The sequence below is a fragment of the Dendroctonus ponderosae genome, unplaced genomic scaffold, assembly GCF_020466585.1.
Source record: "Dendroctonus ponderosae isolate FM_Combo_2020 unplaced genomic scaffold, Dpon_F_20191213v2 Dpon_F_20191213_5, whole genome shotgun sequence".
Lineage (NCBI taxonomy): Eukaryota > Metazoa > Arthropoda > Insecta > Coleoptera > Curculionidae > Dendroctonus > Dendroctonus ponderosae.
Window position 1 is genome coordinate 3932256 of NW_026018715.1, and position 20121 is coordinate 3952376.

The 20121-nt window shown below is 32.7% G+C and overlaps 1 protein-coding gene across 7 annotated transcripts in view; it reads left to right on the forward strand.

Moving 5' to 3' along the window:
• The window catches only part of LOC109546644 (nitric oxide synthase), a 126721-nt gene that overhangs the window by 72325 nt on the left and 34275 nt on the right, over nt 1–20121 (forward strand). For all 7 annotated transcript variants that reach the window (XM_019917681.2, XM_019917676.2, XM_048666335.1 and 4 more), the window contains exon 4: nt 7693–7784. In XM_019917681.2, the coding sequence (XP_019773240.2) occupies nt 7693–7784 (92 nt within the window). The remainder of the gene's footprint in view (nt 1–7692; nt 7785–20121) is intronic.

The window sequence follows — 20121 nt, forward strand, 5'->3', positions numbered from 1 at the left end:
GTCGGTCTGCAGGTACATTAAAAATATTTAACAAATATGCGTGCACGTGTAAATGTCTACATATTTTATTATCACCCTTGTTCATATTCAGCTTAAAGCAATTGTATGTGTTTCTTTTGTACCTACTTTCTACTCCCCGATTGACATTCAGCTCAATCGCCGCTAGACATTGAAGAGAGCGAATAAAAATTATTTTTTTCCACCAGAATGAAACGATTTATAATTAACAAATTTCATATATAAATCCTGAAAATGATAAGCATACAAACTTAAGAGAGATATTCTTTGGTAAGCTTTTGCATGCATTGTTTCACTCCATTAACTTACTTTAATGATTACACATATTAACTATTAACATTGAGTTTTACCATGTAATTACTACTTTGCCTTTTTACTAGCTTTTAACTACAATAACCATATATTTCTATAGATTTACCAATTTGCAAATAATGTCTGAATATTTTTACAGCATTATGGAATGCGTTTTAAACAGACAACGAAAGCGAACTCAAAATGGAAAACAAAATAACGATAATGTGTTTCCTCAAATGTCTTCTGTTGCTGGTTCCATCCGATAATGTAAAATCACTTCTTGTTATGAAATGGTACGGCGAGCAAGGGATTATTTAGGCAACATTGAGTTGACTGGCTTTCCTGCTTAAATTGCCATCATATTTGTCAAAATACTAAGTATTAAGGCTTTGTTCTCGTTTACTTTCCTTTCTTCATGGTAAAGATGTCCTTTTCAGTTGAAAAGAAAACTCTAAAGAAAAGCAGCTTTTTCAAAATACTTGCATAGTTTTTTTCTCATTTAGCTACTCATTTTTTGAAAAAAATTTGCATTTTTTTTTCAAACCAGATTTTGGCCGAACTAAATATGGGCTAATAATTTATCAATGCGACGTTTTACTTAGAACTCCGGCAATGAATGCAGCAGCGGCTAGTTCCTGAAGAGAAATCTGGAGATTTTTCATCTATAAAAAACTTTTACTTTTATTAATTTTATTTTGTGAATTTTTATTTTCAAATGTAGCATGCGTGGTTTTAGTGTCTCAATATACACGGGGATATTCAGGTTAGACGACACGAGATCGGAGCTAAACTATTTGATGCTTAGAAATTGTATTTCAGTACTTTGGAAGAACACATTCTAAATTACACACATAAAATTTATATGATATATTAGGAGTTACCAACTAAATATTTTTCAATTAATAACTTTCCATTAGAACGATTGCAATTAATTCTTCAATTTTCATAATATTTGTTGTTTGTTAGCTTTCACGATCTGTAAGCTAAACTAGTAGGTAGTCAAAGTGATTTGAAAAAATATGTTAAATATTTAAAACTTTACAAAGGGTCCAATTCGTATTTCAAGTGTGTATGTGATGATGTTTTTTCTATAATAAAAACTTTTCCTTGCTGTTCTTTGGCTAGCATAAAACAAACATTGTAACCTGGAAGCATAAATTAAGGATTACATTAGAAAACTCATAATTTAACAGTAAAATTAAAGGAGTAATTTTAGTTAGACAAGTAATACTTCGTGCTCGTTTTTGCTTGTGAGATTTATTTCCAAATACCAACTATTAAATAGATATTTTCACAGTTTAGAACGTTTTTCTTGATCACACCAGCATACCAATTCATAGAACCAACGCAATAATTAGGACTTGGTCGTTTTGAGCTCATTTCCACATCTTTACCTCAATTTCTTTGTCCCCCATGTGAAATAAAAAATGTGTCACGTTATTCATCTAGCACAAGCCGTTACATGTAGTGGTTTTGCTGTTATTAAGCTGTCAGTGCTATATGAAATTATTTATTGGACGTCTGACATAGATAACTGTGATTTGTCTATGTCGTTTTCATATGGATGTTTCTTAATTTATCAAATTTGCTTCAGAATTATTCAATATTAAACACTTAGTTATTTTGACGACTTCATGCAAAATGGACGTTCTACAAGAATAAACCTGATTTTTTTTTAAACAAAAAAATGTAAACTAGTTTGCAGGTCAGACTATCTTTAACTGCACCATTCGATATTATACATTGATCTACATATATTTAAATTGTAATTGATATTTGCCCGAATTCACATGATATCGCTTTAGATTTCAATGATTTTCTGCATGCTGATGCACATTATTCTTATATATTTGCTTGGATGTTACTCTGTTTCAAATATTATTAAATTGTACCTCTTTTTTTGAATAATTGCCCAGCAATGCTTCGTTCAGGAAATACAAGGCCAGTAAAGATAATGTCGACGTTTTCGTATGCATATTTGAAAGAAGTGATTAGTGTTTCAAAAAAATTTGTTTTCATTCTTGGAGAACGGAGTTTTTTGCAAATCTCTATAATTCTAATATCAAGCTCGAAAATCAGTGACATCGGTTTAAAAAATAAATTCTTATTTTACGTAATCACTACCATTGGCAGTAGGCACGGAACTCTAAAATAATTTAATTTAGAAAATATCTCTATTCAAATTTTGAGTTATGTTGCCACATTTAGTTAAAATTCCAGGAACAGTTTTTGAAATATAAAAAATATATTTGTTTAACTTGAATCCAACGTCCACCAGAATCAGAAAAGGATAAAGCAATTGTTTGAATATCGAAGAGTTTCCTTTTTATTTTATATTCATGTTCTTCAATTTGGTTATTTGTGAAAATAATAACATCGGATACATTTTTGATTACTGGATGTAAATTAATTAAGTGCAATTTTTGTCCCTTCAACTCCGAAAGTTTTTGCCAAAAACACGTGTATTCTTAGTCCGTATTTTTCAGGATATACAAAAAACAACTGTCCTAGAAATCTTGAGCAACAGCTTCAGTTCTAATATATCAAAAGTTTTATCCCAAGCGAATCATTATTATCCCAAGAAAATCTGCAAAACGATGTTTACAGCTGGGGCGTTTACAGAGTGGGAATGCTGTGAAATGAGCAAACGAAATTAAATATAACTATAGTTAATATTTTCCAAAATTATTCATTGATAAAATGTTAACATATTAAAATAATCCACTAGATTCCTAAACTAATTACGAAAAATAATGTTTTCAGAACCTACCAAAATGATTCTATTGATTTAGGCACCTATTTAACTCCGCCTGTCGTTCTGGTATTCATTACGCATCATATTTAATAATTTGTTACAGAAACGTTCGAATCTCCTGTAGCCGTCTTCTTCCTAATTAATTCATGCCGTGGAACTCTTCATAACAAATCAAAGTTCAATTTCAGTTCGCCTTTAGCATTCCCATTTAGTGTCATATCTTAATTAAATAATCTGCATATTTTCAGTTTTATCAGATCAATTAGTCTCAGTTATAAAGCACAAAGGAATCCATAAATATCTCCGATATAGGCGATTAATTTAATTGTTCCAAAGACAATTGATTCTGTTATTAATTAGATTAAGCACATAGGGTGGAATTTATTTATGACCAGTCGATAATTGATAATTTTACTTATATATCTGATTGAGAAGTCTGCTTAAATTAGATATAACTATACAGTATTCTTTTATGCGCATGGTAACGACATATCGGATGAAGCGTTTTTTGGGGTTATAACATTATCAAATAATATGAGGTAACGGTTGAAGTTGCTGTCCTCGCTTCCCTTTGATGACTGTTTCTTCAACGTTTTTTTATTGCCCGGCCGCCGGAGGATAAAATCTTGTCGAAGACACTCGGAACCCCCGATCCCAGTTAATGTTGAATTTCTATGAACCAAAAACGTCCATTTGTACTGTAAGTGTCCAGGAATTCCTTTAAAACTTGCAATCATCTAAAGATTGCATCAGCTACAGCCCCGGTATGCCATTGTATCACACCCTCGCCATGGGCATCTTAAATAGGTTAAACTTAAAAAATCATGGTAATCAGGAGCTAATCATGGGCAACTTATAAATAAAACTAATAAAAAATTCAAATAAACTAAATTAAAATTTCAACTGATGCTACTGCTGTATTTATGCAACCCGGTGCTGCGGAAATGTATGCGTAATTCTATCTGCTGGAGAAGAATTATCTGCCTGTTTGTAGACTGAGCCCCAGCAGCGGGTTCAATTGCTCTTGTTGGTTTGAAAACCGTTTTCGTGTTGTTCTTTTGAACTTTTTATGTGCTTTCCTTGCAAGAAGAACTACAAAACAAAAAATAAATCATTAGTAAACAGTTTGAATTCGCAAACATCTATAATATTATTCTGTCCATTATTTAGCTGGTTTGAATCGGATGTTGTCATGCAAAGTGTAGTACGTTTCAATTGCTGATTAGCTCTATTGAGCATATATAATCCTCTTATTTGCTTTCTTAGTCAGGTAATTTGACTGCAGCTATACCATTAATTAATTTCACTAAAGAGTATATTTGCGTGCATATTGGATGCACGCAAATCGCTATCGCACTGGAATTAAGCAGTGATTAGGATGCTTTTGTGCTCAATATACTTCGACCGTATCTGGCATTAAAAAGTAACTAAAAAACAACCAAAGCATAGATGCTAGAGATGAATTCCAATTTAGTAGTAGAAAAGCTGTTTTGTAATGTTATTATATTGTTAGATATAAATGTTAAAAAAGGGTGGCACCATAATGAAGAGCATTTCAAATTAAAATATACAGAGGTATTTAAACTCCTGAACGCTGTTACTTTAGGTGCAATTCGGAGTGCATTTTTTCTAAGTGACATTAATGTATCTTTTACAGGATCAGAATAATAATCTTTGACTCGAGTTGGGTAAGTCCTTTTCTCTCTGAGTAAATAACACAGTTAACAACCGAAATATAATTAAACACATTTTTAAGGCCTCCGCTCTTAGATAAAATTGTCCGTGTTGCAATTTGCGTTCTTACAACTTTGCACGTTGTCCTCTGAAGAATTTAATCATGCTGTGTAATAACGATACCACAATAGACACGAACCTTAAACTTTCAGAAAATAACGCGCGAAGCCGTAGGGCATGTGTCCATTTATGATTTTTTGCCACAAAAGCACCAAAAAACATGCTGCAGTAGTCAAAGATTCTTCAATTAACATCACTTCTATTTAAATTTCCTTGATAAAGTATAACCATGAGAATTTTTGTGAAGGTTTTGACAAGCTATGAAAGTTTCAATTTGCTTTTTTTGCGCTTGCACATTTTTAGTCGACGAGGAAAACAACGATTTTCATATAAGGAATCCGAAATCCTAGCAGTTCCAACTGATCGATCTGTTGATTTAATCGCCAAACTATTTCACTGTAGGAAATTAAATTTTTCATTTCGTGTACCCGAGTTCAACTCACGCCAAAAAAACCTAACTTTAATTATGATGATTTAACAATAAGACCAAACGCACCGATTTAATGCAAACCACGAGTGCAAACAGTAACTTATGGCTGAGTGATGGTCCATTGATAATCTATCACGTATAGGTTTACAGCTTATAGAGTTTAGGTGCCGGATCGAGGCTACTTTCAATTAGCTGAGCTAAACTCCACTCCGGACACTCCACAAAAGCAGAACCGAGGAAAGTTGGTCATTTATTAATAAGCAACGATGTTTGTAAACTTTGTGTTTACAGTGCAATTTCACAGAAGCTTTTGAAAGCCTTATACACTTTCACGTTTAGAAAATGCGTCAGATAAAATTGAAGCTTACACTATTTTGGAAGATTCTGCTCCGAAAAATTATTTAATGTGTTTGCTTTAGTAATCTGTTAGAATAAGTCTACTGCGAGCGTTGATGATGAAAAGTTCCAATGCGTTGCAAAGTTGCTATATTAACCTCATGCAATTACTTGCTTCTCACAATCGTCAGAAACGTTCAGCCAAAATTGGCCAGTTGCTTATCTGAATATCTATAACAATATTTTCGTATGAATTGGCGACATGCCTCATAGCAATAATTTGTATATAACAATTATATCAAAATACTCTTCTCTGCTATGTTCATGTAAAATCAATGAAAGCTTCCACATTGTTGTAAATGAATATTATAAAATTAGTACTTGGTGCAGAAATCGCTAGACTCTTCCAGTTCCTCAAATCATTTAATTGTATATAGGAAGTTTAAAAAACAGAGTTACCTTGAGCTATAAAAACACCCTGTATTACACAAAAACTCAACAATAATGCTCCTTATAAACTGTTTAACAATTTAAAATTTACACAAACTGATGGCGCTGTTGTCTCGTCGAAACGTACGTAATGAAATAAACGATATTAAAATTTTTTACTTCACACTTTGACTGATACCCAGGATAAGAATATAATGTAACCTAAAGATAAGAATATAATAACAATTACACGCAATCAGGAAAATATATAAGAATTAAAATTATATGCAATTTTGGATGATGGCGTTTTACCAAAAAATTTTAAAGTTTTCCGAAATGTCATCAATAAGAATAATAAGAATAATTTAGAATTTCCTAGTTTTTGTTTAGAGCTCGGCAGAAATGTCAATTTATCTGCATATCTACCAACCGATACCTTATCGTGTTTTCTACAACATTATTTTCACAGTATTGCCCTTCTGTTGCACACAATAGTTGCACATGCGGTGTTTCTTCAATCTATCAGAACTTGAGCAAAGTATCATTTGAAGTGTAGATTTCATCTTCTTAAACGAAATTGTACACTGTCGTTGATGTCTTCACTGAGTTTGCCTTAACAACTTTTTCCTGCTTCTAATATTTTGTATAATAAATTAGCTCCAATGAGAACACCCACATTCTTTCGTTTGTTGAATCTTTTCTGAGCTTTATTTTTTTTATCTGCTAAAGTATAAACTTTTATTTGCTAATTTTATTTTTCCGATTATATTGACCAATCCTTAGGAAAATCTAACTAACGGCAAATTTGCAGTAATCATCACGTCATAGTAGAAAAGTCAATTTTGTTTTTAAAGGCTTTTTTCAAGACGTTGCATTGACTTTATTATTAAATTAAATGTTTGTATTAAATTTTGTTAATTAAGATAGTATAAAAGCAATACGCTCTAAAACAAATAGATTTAATTATTTTGATATACGAACGCAATTTATAAGACAAATTTCTAACTAGCGGGTGAGCACACGAAAAAGCGATCTACATGAATTTCAAATATTGGACAGTTTTTATTAGGATACACTCACGTCTCTTCAAACAATAAAAAGTTTGAACAAAAATTAGGTTATATCAGTTTTGACTAGTAATGCCAAATATTTTAACAATTTCATAATTCAAAGTTTTATAATACTTAATATCAGTTTCGACGAGACAGATTATTTTTTCACGCAGAAACCTTTTCGATGTTTATTACATTTTTTTTTAAATTTTGAGTACCTGCATTAATTTAATGCATCTTTCTCGCCTTATTTGCCATGGATTTGCTTTCATAATGAATACTTCAAGTGTTTCTGTTCGCTAATATAAGATCGTAAATATTCTGACCAGTTCCACCTCTCCAGCCTTAGGTTGTAACTGAGCCACATGTATTAAAGTAACCTGCAGTTTTTTTTCAGCATGTAACTAAAATATTCAAATTCTGCAGTTTAGGAATCGATACTTATATGAGTTAGTAAATACCCTTCAGGGGAACGATAATTGCAATAATTATCTTGATTAATTGAATCTAAATGTACCTATATATAGTATTAAATATAATTCCATTTAAATCGTAATTTTAAACTAGCTTATTTTTTGTTACAGGTTTTTGATTGCCGATATGTTACAACCACAAGCGGCATGTTTGAGGCATTGTGCAACCACATAAAGTACAGTACAAATAAAGGCAATATTCGGTAAGTTGTTACACTGAAGTCTTAACTTATAAAATAGGAAAATGTACATGTATTTTTACATTTTTTCATACTGTGTACTTTTAAAATTTAGACTTACAATCGAGAAAGTTTTATATGAAAATAATTTTTAGTTGGAAATACTTTAATCGATTTGTAAGCTTCCCTTTTAATAAAAGTTACGCAGTCAGGCACTGGAACTGAAAACGTAATATTATTTTCGCATGTTCAAAGGATAATCAGCAAATATTCCTTCAAATTACCTATCGTCTGGGTTATCTCGTTAGCCGAAAATATAAAACCATCTGAAAAAGTACGAGATACATTTAAAACTTTTTTAATTATTGAGTGGGTTTTAGAAAAACTCGTTTGCCCGGCAAAAAACTGCAAAATTAATCCGTCCATGTAGTGAAGGACAAATCCATTTATAATACGAAAAGTTTCAGACCATTATGAAAACTTTTTTCTTATCTAATGTACCTATTTTATTTAATGCCACACCTACGCAGTTTATGTGCGTAGACAAATCCTCATCTTGTTTATGTCCACAAAATAAATAACGCGACTATTTTTCTTAATTGCCATCCAATAAAGGTAATTTCATTTCAAATCCTTTAATTACTTTCACTTAGCTGGTCTAATTTCGGACTAAACTAAATGAAACAGCATCTGATGCGAATAAATAAAAGCAGAACCCCATCGTGCGGGCTTTTAACGCGCTTATTAGACACGATGTTTATGTAACAAGTAAATCTTACCAATTCTTTCAAGTAATCACATTTTGGAAGGACGTTTTTCTGCTTATTTAATTTGAATTTACCCAGCATCCGTCTAGACTGCCTTACTTCTAGCTAAAACGTTGAAATCCGATTTTAAATGATTAAAGTTTTCTCGGTTGACCAGAACATGAAAAATGCATCACTTTCAACATCGTTGAATTAATAGAAAAAACAAAATGAAATTGATCAATAAAATTTCACAAAGGTTATGGCAAACGAAATTTCCGTTATATTACAACCTCTTCTGACTAAACTGCATGTATAATATGAATGATGGGACCGACTGGTTATATCTCCAGCTCTTCGTTAAGAATATTGAATTTGCAAACGACGCTTATTCGATTTACAGTTTGATATGCTCCAATCCGATGCAAACTTTCTGCTATGAGATTAAAGTCGTAAATCTCGAATCTTCGAACTGCACGTATCCGCCGAGTTCCATCTCATAAACTTATACTTAATTACAAAACAAACACCAATTTGCTACACCAAATGTGTACCAACCTTCTAATCGTTAAGGACCGAATCTAAATTTCACCTTATCGACTGCCGCAGGGATGCAGCTTTCTGTAAAATTCCTGCAGGGGAAAACTTGACTGCCTATAAATTAAGCCGAGTTTAGGTAATTTCTTTAAATTGTTCCTAATAAAAAGACGGCGGTTGCGACTTTATAGCGACTTTGTAATATTATTGTGGCAATTACATGCATTTAATTGCATAACTATTTAAACCAATTTGAAGAAAAGTTCAATTAATTGAAAGGCAGTCTATTTAGTCTCTTTACTGAATTTTAAACCTTTCAAACTAAGCAATAGCGTCGAGTAGCACTAGTACAGTTCGAATTCAACCTGTGCTACTTCGCGTTCATTTTTAAATATTTTTAACCATTCCGCATCCGAAGTTTTTTGTAAATACGTAAACCACATTTTCTTCGCCTGTTCTCAATGTATGTTAGGCGAAAACATTTCAATCCAGTTTGGCGTCTGTTGGAATAAAAATTAATCATTTATTAAACGCCAGCTCATAAATCAAAGGTTGTACATTTGAATGCAAACGGTATTTTTCAAACAAAACATTTCATAGTTTATTTTTCACACAATGTATTTGCTTTACCCAAGAATTCACGTCTCGAATGAAATCTCATAATCGACAAGCACGCTAATCTTTAGACAGGCTTGTTGTGCGCCTTTAAATTGTCCCCGCATCCATGATGATATTGCAGTGTACATCGTGAGTTTTTCTCACTTTCAGTGCTTAAGTGAGAAAAACTCACGATATTTAGATATTATTTTCCTTCGATCGAATCATTTGAAATTGTTTTTATGCGATTTTCTAGTTAAGTTTCTGTGTCTGGTTTTATCATGGGAAATCAATGCAGTGTCATCTGCATATTGCAGAATATTTAATATATAATTTTGTCTTGTTCTTGTAGATAGCGATTATATATGTTACGTAGTTCTCTCACAATGTGTATTGGGTTCTTTGATATGTGAACTTTAGGTAGCTCATAGAGTAGGCATGACTAGGTACTCAGTGAATTTTTAGGAGTTGGCACAGTGTTGCGGAAATTGCTTGTTGCGCCAACTCAACACACTGGCACAATAACTCACCGGTGGATTTGCAAGAAAAATAATCCATTGAACTTCAGATGCTTATTGAAAAACTCAAATTAGTTCAAGCTAAAAGATTTCTAGATTAGAAATTATACTTACCAGCTCTGCAAGCTGGCGTCCCATCCTCCATTTTCTACGCATCAATCCTTGAAAAGTTCACGATACTTTCACAACCTACCACACTTGCCATAACGGCCACAATGATTCTATATATGGTATCTAAGAACGCGATTTACACGATTAACGATCAATTTCGACCACTGTCGATAGAAAATTGAATATACATACGCCTTTTGCAAGAAAAATACACCGTAGTACTGATAAACATAAATAAACATGATTATTTAATTTATTGCATGTTAGCCTTTTCGAGGATTCATTCTTTGCTTGGCAGTTCGATTTTTGTCTGTTTTTTATTGTTTATTTTTGACATTTTTGTAGAAAGTACCTGGTCGCATTGAAATGTGTCTAAAGGCAAATTTCACGTTCCAACTTAACGAAAGTCAACAACAACTAAACGAAAAACGCTCCAAGCGCCCATCTTTCACTAATTTAATTTTAAATTTAGAGCCACTTATATTTGCCTGAATTTCAGTAAGCTGTAGTGATTAATGCACAACGCCAAAACTAAAATAAATAACTGAATTAATTAACTTTTTCAAAAAATATTGACTATACCAAAAAACTGCGAAGAAATAATTTAAAAATGAAACGAAATTTCAACTATTTAAAAATTTGCTTGAAAGGAAAAAAGTTCTGATTTTAAGAATTATACCGCCACAAGCGCAATTTGAAGTGCGCAGTGAGGCGCGAGAGTTATAACTCATCAAGTCGCAACTCAAAACAATCTTACCCAGGCCTACTATAGAGTAGTTTTTATTTGTTTAGATATTGTATACAATAATACCATATCAAAAGTCTTGTCCCTTGAGGGACATCTGTAAGTTGTTTTTAATAGTAAAAAATCTGTAATAGCTTAAAATGGAGAAACTAAAGTATTTGTTCCACTTGAATGCTGTAGTTCAGTATCGAATATCCAGTAGTTTGTTAAGAAGACAGAAGAGGCCGAAGTAAATATTTCTACAAACACTAATATTTAAGAAATAAGACATTTTACTAAGGGCAATGAGAATCATTGTGGTCTGTTACCAAATTAGGTATTTACGTTATTGTTATTACTAAATTTAAATGTTCTAAGTCGTCGAAATTATCTATTGATTGATTAACTACATTGGAAATGTTTGGAAATCAAATTCTTAATGTGGTTTTCCATTAAAACTTTTTAAAGAAAAATAACCAAACAACACACACTTAGTCGACACGCAAAAATCTAATTTACCCGCAGTTTTTTCATTACCAAAATCCAACTTTACCAACTTTTGCGCAATTTGCAGCACTATCAGAATACATTAATGTCTACAAAAAGAAGTTTTCAGTCATGTATGGCATGCAGAAGAAAATTTTTCCTAATCGAAACTTGTGTAAATCCCATTATTTTGATTCCTCATTACTTAAGGACCGTGCTGTACAAACTGAATCAATGCTTCGTGAGGCGGACATTAACTTTTCATAAATATGTTTTTCGTTTTCGGAAAACTTTGAAATATGCTGGTTGCATATTTGTTTCTCAATTATTACATTAGTCAAACGATATGCCAATTCCACACTAATACGATTGCTTTCAAAAGATATCCACTAACATAGCTGAATATATTTGCTGCATTATGTTTATGCATCTATATCTTTCTGTCGAATATTTCTCTTGATTGAATATTTACCCTTATGCTAGACCTGAATCTTTTTTTCTATTTGCGCAATATTAATGCTGAAAAAATAATATTTCCATGAATGTAAGTCAGCAGCAGAACTGATATTGCGTGCATTTTGTTGTCTTATGTTTCCACACAAGAGCAGGATTTTCGATTTCAAAAATGTTATTTGCAATAATTGGTTTATAGAACACTTGCGTATTGTTGAAGTAATAAAATAAATTAAAAACTCATATCGACATTTCGTAACTAAACATCCCCCAAGCAGCATAGTTTCTTAGAGAAAGAAGTAATTGATTGCATTGTCTTAATACCTTAGCAAACAGACCATGCTGACATAACTAAAACTTGATCTATCGACATAAAAATAATTTAGTTTGGTTTATATGGTAAAGTAATAGACAGTAATTTTAATGGTTTTCAAAATAGCCACTTGCGAAATACAAAAAAAACATCAAGAAGTTATTCGTAGAAGGTCAGGGTTGTTTTTCCGATAATTGTACAKAACTCGCTTCTCGTCTTCTAACCTTCAAAAAATGCATACTTATTCAGCACTARCAAAGGCATATTTTTACAGATCTTCATTTAAATGAAATAATTCAAAACAGCAAAAAATCTGCTTTTCGTAATTTTGYCGRAAAATTTGAGATTATCTCGAAAAGTGTTAGATACTAAAGTTTTAGATTTCTTTGCTATCTACAGCTCCGCCAACGTTTTTCGCTTGGACCCCTAAACTGCATCCCCATTTCATCTATTCCATTGGATGTTTAGAGTTGAAAAATTATAACTTTAATGGTGTAGCCAATAGAAAACTTTTTCATTGACATTGGTGTAAAAGAATATCCAAACTTTCCTAAAAATTATGTTATGTAATCTGATTCTCGCATTTTTAGATCTTCGCATTGGAATAAATTTTTAGCATCATTAGATCATTAGATTGGAGCCTTATTTGTAGAGACTGGCAGACATTAAAAAAAATAAAAAATCTTTACTACTTTCAGTTATTTGCATTTTTCCAATTTCAACAAGAGCTATTATAATTAAGTGTCTTATAAATCGTATTTAAATGCGACTAAAAGACATTCAGTCTAAGCCTAAATAAATTACGTTTCAAATAGTCGACGTGTTTCATTTTCATGTAAATTATAACGAATTGGTATTCGCCAAGAATATCTGAATATTCCCATGGGATTAAAATGTCTCAAACTTCTTAATAATAATGCAACTGTTTCATCCGGTAAATCTAAGCGACCATCCTGAATGAGTATCCGGTTTTGATCTATTTTTGTATTTGCTCGAAGAGTGTGTTGTATTATTTAGTAGATTTTTATGTGCACCACTCAGTAATCTGCTGAGTTTTGTCAGGACTTTCAAATGAATTTGGATTATTTCATTTGCATAATACGCTTCACAGATAAGAACAGTCAATATCATAAAGCAAAAATTGACTAAAGCTATGCATGCTTCGCATTCAATGTCCGAACAACATTAAATGTGTCCGTGATCAATCCGAGTCAAATTCCTGGATTCAGATTGTTCATCAAAATCCACAAACGCAAATACCCTAGAGCGCGTTATTTATTGGATAATTTCACAGCAGGATTGTCTGCATTTGCATCGCAGTGGCAAAAGCTATAATGTATTTTTATTTTTATAAAACAGCTCGTACGACACGAAATAATCAAATGAAAAACACTGCAAAAGAAAAATACAATTTTGCAAAAATAACAGCAAGAAATGCTTTGTTTGAATTAGAAAATGGCATCGGGCTGATTGCATGGCATCGCATTACATTCATTTTTCACGAATGAAAAATAAAACGTTCGGTAACTGTAGCTATCGGAAATAATTTAGTTTTTTTGGTAAACAACGCCATTTCTGCAACGAAAGGTTTTTGCCTTTTCTGCCTTATTCTCATACTTGATGAAAAAGCTTTGCGGAGGACACATGCAACAGTAAGCAAAGAATTGATCTAAAATTGCCAGAAAAACACTTGGAAGTTTAACTGTAGACTAATTAAGATATACAGGATAGTGCGCTTACCCGCGCCTACAACTTAAATGAAATGAAAATTAAAGAAAATGTGTGCAAAAGTGCATCAACGATCGCAACCCTCTGCGTGAAAACTTTATCGTTTGAATAACCACGTAATAAAATCTAGCTGGGCCAAGTCAGAAAATAGCGGTGACTTTATTTTGGAGGCCAACAAGAATTGATTATATTTAAATGCAAAATTAAAAAAGGAACAGTTCTGGGAGATAGGGGTTTTCATAAAAAATTGATTCCCAATTACTGGTCGCTTTGCCACTCTTACTAATCGTAAAAAATCCTACTGGTTGCTACCTTTAAAAGAAACAGAGTTTGCAATAGTGCTGATTTCATTTGGATCAGCTTGCTCATCAAAATAAAACAATGCAATCTGCTAATTACTGCTGTGAAAGTGAACCAAAATATTTACCTCATTGTGCATAATTGATAACAGAATATATTTCAATGAATTAGATTAGGATGAAAGGAAAACATCAGGAATCGCTCTCTAAAAATTAACCTTTTGAGACAGTTTTTACGTTTCACAACAGTTTCAAAACATATATTTTTTTATTTATAATTTTTTCGAAGTACTTCTTTAGGAATTATCAATGTAAATAAGATGCTTAATAAAGTGTAATTTTACTGTTCAATTGCTTGCTTGTCTTGAGCGGTTTTTTTTCTTTTGGGTTTTATCAAATATTTTGATTTGGTGTCGTCAAAATAAACCGCTTGATTTCAGCTAAACACAATATATACTGAAAGATCAGCTGCGGGTTCTTTAGCAAAAATTCTGCAGTCTCCTTTTCAGATTCAGCAGTAGCAATTATTCTTATAATCAGTTTAATATTTACAGGCAGCCGGATTGCCTGTTGAGTTCGCACCAAGGCATGGAAAATGTATGGTAATAATTATAAATTAAAAGTAATGACATTAATAAGCGACTTCTTTAATTAGATTTATAGTTAGGAAAACAAATCGGGGTTGTCTGCTTAGTCTTGTGAAACATATAATCGTCCGCTAAGGGCGTATAAAAACAATTATAACATACAACTACGAAACACGGCACGAATGGTTGCGGAAAAAACTTTAATTTACATTTTTAAATAACACATCAATTATTCCGTTTATTAATAGAGCGTATTACTTAACTCTTCGAACACAGAGGAAGATGGTAAAAACAAATATTGCAAAAGATAAATTCAGAAAAGTTTGATGTGGTGAAAAGTGAAATTTACAGCATGTAAATAAATTTTTTATGAAACTTAATAACTGCTTATTTACTTTACCCAAATATATCGAAATCATTTGTTATACCGGCACAGCGTCCTTTCATATTAAAGGCATGGCCAACACAAACAAAGCGAATGTTTATTATATGTTGTAGGTCTGTTATTTTTTTTTTAGAGATAAATCAATCTAAATAAACATTGTATGTTCGGCAGACAAAACATGTTTAGAAAACATATTTGTACAATTCATGTACAAAACATTTCAGTACAATGATCTATGCAGATAAAATCTATAAAACAAATGTCTGCCATTAGCACAATTAGAGCAAATTTTCTACTTTGTCCCTTACCGAAATTCTAAGCAAAATTCGATTTTTCGTATAGATTTCCATTAACTTTTCTTTAAACTTTTAACTAATAAATCAGTATTTGAAATATTTTAACTTAGTTCCAAAATTTATACAAAACTCTTCTTCCAGAATTTTATTAATTCGGCAAAGGAAATTAAATCAATTCTTTGGAAAACTTTTTTATATGCGTTGCAGGACGCAGGATCTAATTTTACAACTAGTTTAAGGAAAAGTTAGTACTAAAGTGAAAACGCTTATTAACTAACCATCCATGCTAAAATTCTTAGAGGAAATTCACGATTATTTGTGTCCACATTAACTTGCAAAATTTCAGCAAAATTATTATTAGTTCGAAAAATATTTTGAGGCAAAAGTGGTACAGAATCTGTAGGGCCAGCCTAATAAGCAAACAAATGATTAAAGCATTAAATGAGGAGTACGCACTTAACATAAAGATGCTTCTAATTGCCACACCTCGTTCAGATAAATTATTCGGTTGTTTTACATCTATAACCGAAATATTTTTTTTAAGTAGTTGTAGAGTTATCACTTGATTCACCCTCCATAAAAGATAATGAAATGGTGTGAGAATACTGCTGAATGGTTCAAGTAAATTTGATTAAAACTCCTAGGTGTAAGCTAAAACCACAATTTAAAAATAATTATATCAGGGAAAACGTACTAGACGCCGAAAAGGCCGTATCTAAACCGATCAAGTATCTTATCGCAGAAATATTATGATGCTGCCGATTTTAAAACGGCGTAATTTTGAAAACTTTTTAAAGTGAAAATGTGTGTCATAAATATACGAATCGATATTACCCAAAGGGGCTACATCTTGAAATTGGTCCATCTCTAGCTCTATCGCTTTTATTCATTCGTTTCATTAAGTACGATATTCTTTACATGTTGCTGAATTAAAAATATCCAAAACCAATTTAATTTAACAAATCAGTAAACATATAAGACATCACGTTTACAATTATAGCACCGCACAGTGGAATGTGCGAATTCCAGAACAGCATTTGAAACCGTCACACCTGAATTCCCTCCAGAAATTGTTTCATTAACTTAAGTAAGACAGGCCGAAAACCTTAACTCCCATGTGTCCATACCCTGGTGTACCGAGATAAAATTGTTGAGTAACGCTGAATTATTACCATCAGTAGATTCGAAACATTCATTAGAGCAAGAGTGAAAACCAACATTTAGCATTTAGTGGAATCCCAAATTTTTCAATCAGTATTCCCAAACTGGACATTTGCACTTCGTTAACAAGTTTGTGCAATATGGTGAACAGGAACCTAAATACCCAGGGACACTTTTAGAGTAAAGAGACTTTTGCTTGTAAAATACAGCGTAACTGGATTTTAATTATATCTATTCATAATGAATCCCTTGGACATGAGCATAGAATAAGGAATATGCTGCAATTTCACGTTTCAAAATTGTTACGTATGCACTGTCTCTTAGCTTACAATTACAGAATTAACTCCTTTATAAATAATATATATTACTAGCACTTATTCAGAATCTTGATTTCCTGAATATTTCGGAATGTGCGTTCAATTTTTAGCTCTCTGTTACTCTATTATAAAAATTGGAAGATAGATTGCTTCTAACATATTTTGAATCACAAGAAAATTTGCTAAAGAATAAGCAAACAGTCATACGCTAAATCCATCTATATGCGTGGTGCTCCTTAATAATGGGTGAATATTGAAAATGTTTTTGTACCGAAAATACGGAATATGTATTTATATTGGATTGAATTGAGTTTGAGGAGAAAAGCAAATAAATAAATATCCTGAAAATTGACAAGGATTTCTTAGAGGACTTTATTGCGTCGTGCCGTTAACAAAGGCGTATAATCCAGATAAATGTAATAATGCGTCCGCCTTAAAGGACGGGCCTTAAATGACCATACTAATTTCGTCAAAAAGGTAGAAAAATTCAGATAAATTTGTCAACTGACGCACTTGTGCGGTAATAATCAAAGAAAATATTTTTCATTATGAAGAAAATAAATTTGAAGCAGAAGACATCCAAGTCATGATAGTGAAAATTATAAGCAAGAATAGTTGTTCTGTAGGAAACGTTGGCTAGTGTGTATAGTCCTCCAAGACACAACAACAAATGTGGAAGATATGAAGAACTTTTCAAAAATCTTGGAACTCGATTTATAGTAGGCTGAGACTACAACGCAGTGGGGATCCAGACTTATTGGGGATTGATCCACTAAAGGAAGGGAACTGCTAAGAGCGGCCCAGAGCCGTAGATGGGAAGTCGTTTCAACGGGCAAACCTACATACTGGCCTACAGATCCGAAAAAAATGTCTGACCTGATAAACTTTTACATAATTAAAAATGTATTACGCAATTATATGAAAATTGAAGACAGCCTCGAGCTTAATTCGGATGATTCGCCGATTGTTTTGACTCTGGGCGAACATATAATTTCAAAGCCAAACAATCCCTGTCTAGCTAATAAAAGGACTGACTAGAAGATGTTATGCCAGAAGAACAACAAGGCTTCAGAAAAACTAGATCGACGCTGAACGCTATCTTTATAATCAGGCAAATTGTGGAAAAAGCCATTGAATACGGAAAACCCGCATTTATGTGCTTTACCGATCTCACCAAGCCATTTTATCCAGTAAAACTGTTCGACCTTATCAATATTTTAAGGAGAAAACACATTTCTGAAGCTATTATAGGAACTATCAAACAGTTGAACGTCAACACTTCGACTCACATCTTAATGAACCAAAAACTGACAGGCAATTCCAACGCCATCGGGAATTAGACAGGGAGCTTCTCTAAGCCCTCAGCTGTTTAACATCATAATGAATGAGATAATTAGTCACGTCAAGAACTCGAGCAGAGGGTACAGACTTACAACTGGCATTACAAAAATAAAAATTATGTGCTATGCCGACGACGCTGTGATCATAGCTGAAAGCGAGGATGATCTTCAAAGACTTTTGCACGCATTCTATGTCAAGGCTATGACCTGTAACATGTAAATATCCACTACCAAAACAACACTCGTAATCGCAAAAGAGCGCGTCAGATGTAAACTCGCACTCGATAATAATTTCCTAGAGCAGGTAATAGAGTTTAACTACCTGGGAGTGCAAATAACCTCCAGTCAACACAGAGACAATGAAGTAAGGGTTCAAGCAAACAAGGCTAGCAGGATAGCAGGTGCTCTACGAGACGTAGTACGGAACAACAAACACATGGGGAAACAGGCTAAAACTAAGCTCTATAAAACTTGCGTTCGACCCGTACTGACATACGCTACAGAAACCCGAGCAGACACCAGTCAAACCAAAAATATCCTACGAGCAACTGAAATTAAAATACTGAGGAATATAGCAGGATAGATAGAGATCGACAACATAGTCAGATGGGGACGGAAGCGTCGTAAAGCCTGGAATGACCACGTCACTAGAATGAATATGGACAGGGTAGCAAAAATTGCTCGAGACGGGTTTCCACAGACACGCCGACCACTGGGCAGACCTCCCAAAAGATGGGAAGACTCCTCGACATCCATATCCCAAGAAAATTAAGTTGGAAAATACAAGCCTAAGGCTTAAAATATGAGGAAGAAGACTGGAAGAGTTTTAGAATAACATTAGAAGAACGAGTTAATTTGGCAGTACCGGTACACTCAAGAACAATTAGACTTCGAGGTGGAAAAACTAATAGCTGATATCCAACATTCAGCATGGAAAAACACACCAGAAATTAAAAGTAAACTGGAAAGAAATAACCATGCTAAAGAAATTCTGAAATTATTATCGGAAAAAAGAAAAGAAAGGAAAAAATGGCAACAGTTCAGATCCCCACCAAATACAACTATTCTGAATAAACTTACATGTCAGCTGAGACGAGAGATTTCAGTTTCCTCCAATATTCTTGGGACAAAAATAATTTGCATATATTATCGAAATAGAAATAAAGGAAACAACAGCTGCTAACAACTTTATATTAGATAATATTAAAATAATCTCTTAAGTGAAAGTGGAATACACCTATTAAGACTTACCAGACTAAGGTTGAGCTTTAATGAGGCTTAAACACGGATAATGGAAGCTTAAGACGCGGCGCTGTGGTTTGAATATACCAAAGAAGAGCGAAACATTCTGAAATGCTTATGTACAATATAAAYAGTGTTATGAGATTCCATAAGGGGAATTTATCTCAGAAAGGGCAAAAATGTTTTTTGGCCTGTGTTGTGTTTCCATTTATTCAAAAACCATACATATGGGGATATGTACAAAAATGACATGAGGAAAACATTGTACATAATTTCAGAAGTACGTGAACTGAAAACAGGGAACTTTAATGACCAAGAATGCGTTGGTTTTTGACTCTTAAAACAGAAAAAATTAGGAAACGTTACAAATTTACGTTTACGAATGACAAGACAGTTKTTAGYTTTATTTTAAATTATGGATACTGTTTTACGAAAGTCCTCAAAGAAAGATAAGGCCAGAAAGCTCTAGAAGTAACAGGCAACATATCTACAATTTGAAAATGTCAGTAAACGTTATATTT